Below are 6,442 nucleotides of genomic sequence, written 5' to 3'. Positions count from 1 at the left end.
CTAGCAATGGTCTTCTTATGGGTCCACAACCCCTTAAAATCTACCCTTCATATAGCATGTAGAGTGACATTTTGCAGATACAAATTTTGTTATGTCACTCTAGAGTCCAAGTGGTTCACCATCATCCACAGGATAAAGTCAAACTCACCATGACATAGTTCTTCATTGTCTGGTTCTAGTCAACCCTCAGTCTCTGAGCTCTATCCATAAGCCCCATTTCAGGACTTTTGTACATGCTATTTCCTCTAAAAGATATACTCTCCAGTCTCTTCCCATTTTATTCTATTTCATGTTTACTGCTCTTTCAACTCTTATCCTATTGTCAATTCCTGGGTCCAACTCTCCAGGAAGTGCTTTCATAATAGCTTGTGCCTATCCTTACAGCACACATTATATTGTAATTTTGTATTTGCTTATGAATTATTTACCTATCTTTTGTCCTGCACTGTCAGCGCCCTGAGAGAAGGGATTCTGTCTGGCTTTGTGTACCATTGTATCCTCAGGATCCAGCCCAGCCTGGCATATAGCTGGTGTTCAATATGCATTTCTTAAGTATATAAAGGATTGGATCTGAAAGACGGTGTAGGAGGGAGTCTGGGGAGAGTAGTTCTCTAGTTGGATTGGAGCCAGGGGTGGTTTGTTGATTACTGTGGTTTCAAGATACAGATTCAAGTTAGAATTGGTTTGGATTCATGGTTTAGGATCAGATTTGAATTTAACCGTTGAGGTCTTAGTAAGGAAGATTTTGGCTCTAGGAACCAAATACTCTGAATCAGACAGGAAACCCAAAGAAGTCTCGAGATGAATAGTCACCTATAGTTGGTTAATTCACTATCTCAGAGACCTCACCAGAGACCCCAATTACCTCCATGTCTCTGGCCACCTTCACTCTTTTGGCTTGGTCTGCCAGCCACTTTGCTCCATGGTTCCTGGAAGGTTGCCACAGCTCCATAATTTACCTCGGGACATCATCTGGCAGAAGAAAAGAGAATTCTTCAGCTGTCTCTTTTGAAAACAAGACAATCTTTCCCAGAGGTGCCCCCATGATCTTCCTCTCAGTCCTTATTGTCCCTCATGTCCATTTCTAAACCAGTCATTGGCAAGAAGAATATGGGTTTCCTGTTTGGTGCAATAAAACTTATCATCATGATAAGGACAAAAGATCATCCAAGCAAAACCAGGGTGTTCATAGAAAGGCAGAAGGAGTGAATGCCTGGGCAAGCAACAATAATGCCTATTATGGGTCAGATTATGGAACAAAGGTAGAACTGGGTTTGGGTCAGCCTTGAGATAAGATTTGGGCTGATAGCTGAGGAACCAATTACATTTTGGAGATCTGATTTAGAAGTGGGGGGTCAATTCCACTTTTAGAAATTTGCCTCCAAATAATAATCAGACAATGTCCCATCTTACTAAAAGCTAAAGTCCTACATTGATCTTCAAGACTCTATGTTCTATGAGTCCTGTTATGTCTCTGATCTCATGGTCCGCCTTTGTCTCCCTTGCTCATTCAGCTCCACTCAAATTTCTTCCCTGTTAGAACATTCTAGGCACATCCCTTGCCTAATTTACCTGCCTGTTTGCTCTGCCTGGAACTCATGACCCAGAAGTAATTACATGGATCCATTCTCCATCTCCTTCATGATTTTGCTCAAATGTTACCTTCATGTGGAGTCTTTCCAATCATCATTCCAAATATTATAACCCCAGGGATCTCTGAGAGTGGAAGGACCCAATAACTCCCTATCTCTATTCCCGCTTTTATTTTTCTCCATGGCACTTCCCACCACCCAACAAACAATGTATTTTATGTATTTATTTTTGTATTTCATGGCCTCCACCCAGTAGGAGAGCCTCTGTGAAGGAATTTTTGTCTGCTTTATTGACTGCTTGCTGTGTCCCCAGGAGTAGAACAGTTTCTGGGAGAGTAAATGCTCAGTGAATACTTGAAAAAACAGAGGAGCAAAGAGGAATGTACAAAGACGTTCATTCCAGCTTTATTATAATGAAAACTATCCAAAATACACCAGTTTGAAACACAGTACACAAAGCATGGTTCAACCATAGAATGGAATACTATGTAATCCTTAGGAAGGAAGGGGAAATTTTCTAAATATACTAGGAGGAAAAATTGTCAAAGGTATTTTACAGAGAAAAAAAGCTCTGTCACATAATGCTTAAGTAGAGTGCTCTTTGTTATAAACATAATATGGTAGAAATCTGTGTATAATATGAGAACGCAGACTAAACTGATAATAGTGAGCATTTAGTACAGTGGGATTAGGGAAAGCACTCTCTTTAATTCATATCCCTATTTCATATCCCTAATTCATATTAGGACTGGGAGTGGGTTCAGGCTCAAAGACACCGTGGGAATCCAGCCCAGACAAATTCCCACAGGCCGGTCTGAAGTAGGGTAGAGGATGTAGGCCACCCCGGAGAGGGAATGAGGACAAGAAAATGACCCCAGAGGAGGCCATTCCCTGAGCTATGCAGTTCCTTGACTCCTGCTCCCACAGTCCCCCTAGGAACCAACACCTGGTCTCATCTGAAGCAGCCACCAGACTTGGGGCCAGAATGGGCGGAGCGAACTGGCTGGGTACCGCCCCACCCTGGCCTAGAGAGGAAGGGTGGAGAAAGAATTGAGTGCGGCCAATTGCTTTCGCTGCCCCAGGGCTTCGAGATAACTGCGAGTGCAGGTTGGGGGCGTCTCAGAGCCGGCTCCTCCCGCACCCGAGGGCTCTGGGGGCGGGCGTGGGGGCGGGGGTTGTATAAGAGGGCCGCCCTCCACAGGGCTGGACAAGGCTTGGCTCCCAATTGAGAGTGGAGATCACATCAGACCCTCCGGAGGTGAGAAGGGACCTTATTCCGTGGGGGATGAAGCTGGCTCCTGCTTCTGAAAGGAGGGGGGAGGGCGGTTGGAATCCTGGTTGTGAGAGATAAGGGACTGGAGGTCTGGAATTTGAGGTCTGTTAGGGAGAAAGGAACTGAGGATCTAGACTTGCGGTTGAGGAGGGATGGGAACCCACATTTCTGAGTCCCAAGGGGAAAGGAGGTCTGGAGGCCTGGCCTCCTGGGTCTAAGTGGGGGAGGAACTGAGGATTTGGACTTCTAGGTCTGCTGTAGGAGGGGCTGGGGCCCAGACCCTTGGGTCTGGTGGAGGAGGGATGGGGGCTTGGACTCCTGCTTCCTGAACTCTTTGTTCTTACCAGCCCACGCAGAAGAGACCCTTGCTCTGCCTGACAGCCCCAGGAGAGGCTCAGAGAGGTCACCATGGCAGGATCCCTTCTCTTGTCCCTGCAGTTCCTGCTACTGACCTTAGTCCTGGGATCTGCTGGGCAAGAAGGTGAGGGCTGGATTGGGAGGTCTGACTTCACCCCTGGGGCCTCCCATCGTCCACACTGACCCTTGCCAGGGCCCCTCTCTCCAAGGACTTCCTGGGTCCTGACCCTCCTCCGCAGCAGCTTCCTCCCAGGCAAGACTCTTCTACTTCCTGCCCCCTTTCTTCCTGCTTCCTTCTGACTCCCGCGGTCTCCCTCCTGACCATCTCCTGCACTCATTGTCATTCCCATCAGTTTCTGGAGTTGTCTCCAGACACGATATTCCTCCTGGGTTTATGACCAGGCTCCCTCTGTCTCTCTCCATCTCCATGTCCCGCCTTCTCTGCACTGTTCCTCACTTCTGCCTCTGCATTTCTCATGCCTCTCTGTCTCTTTCCATCTTTCTCTCCAAATACATTGGCTGCTTCTTCAGCCCCCTTGATGCTTGCTACCCATGTTTTCTTCCTTATCTCTATCCAACCCAAGGTGACAAGAGTGGGGAGAAGATTATTGATGGAGTCCCATGTACAAGAGGCTCGCACCCTTGGCAGGTGGCCCTGCTCAGGGGTGACCAGCTCCACTGTGGAGGTGTGCTGGTCAATGAACAGTGGGTGCTCACCGCCGCCCACTGCCTGATGAGGTATGTAGCAGGGACACTACAGCCCTCTCTCAGAGTCTCTGTCCCCTCCCTCAAGGTCCCTGTCTCTTCTCCCAATCATAGTGTTTCTCTCTAAATGTCCCTCTGTTCTTCCAGTGAATACAACGTGCACATAGGCAGTGATCAGCTGGGTGACAATAGATCCCAGAAGATCCGTGCCACAAGGTCATTCCGCCACCCGGGCTACTCAACTCAGACTCATGTTAATGACCTCATGCTTGTGAAGCTAAGTAGACGAGCCAGGCTATCATCGAATGTGAGGAAAGTCAAACTGCCCTCTCGCTGTGAACCCCCTGGGACCACATGCACTGTTTCTGGCTGGGGCACCACCACCAGCCCTGATGGTGAGGCTGCCTCTGGGACCCTGGCTCCCAGCTCTCCCCCTCAGACCCTGGAGACCAGGAGTCAGACCCCATATCATGACCTGGGTGTTAAGCCTCCAGTCCCCTCTCCCTTCAGGGTCCAAGACTCTTCCTCTGTCCATCAGCACTCAAGGGGCTGCTGGCCCAGGCTTCTGACTGACCTCCCCTCCTCCCACCAGTGACCTTTCCATCAAAGCTCATGTGCACGGATGTCAAGCTCATCTCCGCCCAGGATTGCAAGAAGATTTACAAGGACCTACTGGGAAAATCCATGCTGTGTGCTGGCATCCCCAATTCCAAGACCAACACCTGCAACGTGAGACTCCACCCATCCCCAGCCCCAGATCCCCTGCCTTTCCCTCCATCCACAATCTGGGCCCCTGACCTGGGTGCTGAGCAATTCTCTCATACCCCCACTGCATCCCAGGGCCAGTGTTCCTAACTCTCTCTACCCTTCTCTCTTTCGGGGGCAGTAGTGGGAGCCCAGGAGGCTGGCATGACCCTGGGGATAGGGCAGAATGCTGGCAGAAAAGATGGGGTTGGGACAGGCAGAAGGTGAGTGAGGTACTGGCTTTGAGCCCAAACTTCAAGTAGGTCCAAGATAAATCATATTCTACTAATGCAACATTTTAAAAAATTAAATCCACGTGAAAAGTCCATGATGAACAAAATGCCAGAATTTTCGATGAAGAGCCATCAGTCTTACTGAATTGTTCATTTACCTCAGGCTACAGTAATGGTGCAGCTCAGCACTGGCCTGGCGCTGTCTTTATCTAAAGTTGAGATACTGTCCTCATCATGGACTTTTCATACCAAATCCGAGTTTTCTCAGTCATTGCATTGTAAATATTATTTACTGCAGTTATTGAATCTTGGTGCCTGAAGCTAATGTCTCCTCCACCTCATCCCAGTCCTGGTTTTAGGGAAGGAACTATCTCTCCCCCTTCTCTTTGTTCTCCCTTTCCTCATCTTTTTAACCTCCTCTCTGTATCTGAATGGCATTGTCTTCCTCTCTTTGTGTGGGATCTCTCTCTCTCTCTCTCTGCCCCGGTCTCCACTTGTGTCCAACTCTGCTCTTTCCTCGCCCCCTACATTTCTGCTTCTCTCCTGCTTCTCTTCCTTCTGCCTTCTCCTCTCCACCCTTCTTTCAGTATCCCACTCTCTTTGCTCACATGTACACCTGCAGCTTTCAGGGGAGGTGGGATAGTGTGTGTGAGAGATTGGGGCGGAATGGGACAGGGATGTCCGTTCTAGAGAATGGGAGGTGGGAATCCCCTTTTTCCCTGGGGAGGGCCGGCTTCATGAATATGCAAGCTGCGCAGTGGCACAGGACTTGGAGAGTCCCACACAAAGGAGTTAGCGGACTTCTGTTGCTGTCTTGAATCTCTTAATAATTTTTGAACACAGCGGCCGCGTATTCATTTTGCATTGTGGTTTTTGAATTATATCACCTGTCCAGCCCTGCTTTCCAGGGCCACTCTGTCCCCCCTTTCAATGTGCAAGGGTCATGTACCCAGTCTCTGGAGATAACACTCCTTCTCCCTCTGGCTTGGCGCCAAGTCCTTAAAGGTGAAAAGTGAATGGGGCTCTGACCCCCTGGAAGCTCCACCTCCTTCCCAGTGATTGGTCCCATTGACCGGGGCTCAAGCTCACGTCTTCAGAGAGCCGGTTTGTTCTCCCCATGACAACACTAATTCCTGTTCTCCCATTGGCCCCCAGAGACCATGATTCTCTCCCATTGGCCAGGGTGGAAGTCCATGGTCTGGTCCACAAAGACGTGATAACTGCAGACACGTCAGTGGTACTTGCTCTGAAACTGAAACTAATTTTCTCTTTTTTCTCCAGGGTGACTCAGGGGGACCACTGATGTGCAAAGGTACCCTGCAAGGCCTGGTGTCCTGGGGAACTTTCCCTTGTGGCCAACCCAATGACCCAGGTGTCTATACCCAAGTCTGCAAGTATGTCACATGGATAAATGAGACCATGAGAAAGCATCGCTGATCTCTGCATGCCTCCCACCTCTCCATCCATACACCCTCAACAAGAAATTCACAGAAATAAGGACATGATGAACTGTAGTCATATTTGACTTTACCTTTCCT

General features: G+C 48.8%; 1 protein-coding gene across 2 annotated transcripts; it reads left to right on the top strand.

The window, feature by feature from the left end:
* Positions 1-3,273: 3,273 nt before the first annotated feature.
* On the top strand, positions 3,274-6,341 carry KLK7 (kallikrein related peptidase 7). Of its 2 annotated transcripts, none has more exons than XM_045988356.1 (5): positions 3,274-3,346; positions 3,807-3,960; positions 4,075-4,322; positions 4,520-4,656; positions 6,186-6,341. In XM_045988356.1, exons 1-5 carry the CDS (start codon positions 3,274-3,276, stop codon positions 6,339-6,341), a joined length of 768 nt encoding a protein of 255 aa, XP_045844312.1. The 2 variants fall into 2 exon arrangements, with proteins under 2 accessions (XP_045844312.1, XP_045844311.1); XM_045988355.1 differs by having other exon boundaries at positions 3,274-3,352.
* The last annotated feature ends 101 nt before the right edge of the window (positions 6,342-6,442 follow it).

The sequence above is a fragment of the Meles meles genome, chromosome 19 (assembly GCF_922984935.1).
Source record: "Meles meles chromosome 19, mMelMel3.1 paternal haplotype, whole genome shotgun sequence".
NCBI lineage: Eukaryota > Metazoa > Chordata > Mammalia > Carnivora > Mustelidae > Meles > Meles meles.
Note: the sequence above shows the minus strand (reverse complement) of the source record. Positions and strands in the feature narration are given on the sequence as shown.

Excerpts from the sequence above, each read along its gene's own strand:
- KLK7 (XM_045988355.1), top strand. The coding sequence starts at position 3,274 with ATGGCAGGATCCCTTCTCTTGTCCCTGCAGTTCCTGCTACTGACCTTA. Across the intron at positions 4,323-4,519 it reads CACCACCACCAGCCCTGATG|TGACCTTTCCATCAAAGCTC; the intron begins GTGAGGCTGCCT and ends TCCTCCCACCAG. Across the intron at positions 4,657-6,185 it reads CCAAGACCAACACCTGCAAC|GGTGACTCAGGGGGACCACT; the intron begins GTGAGACTCCAC and ends TTTTTTCTCCAG.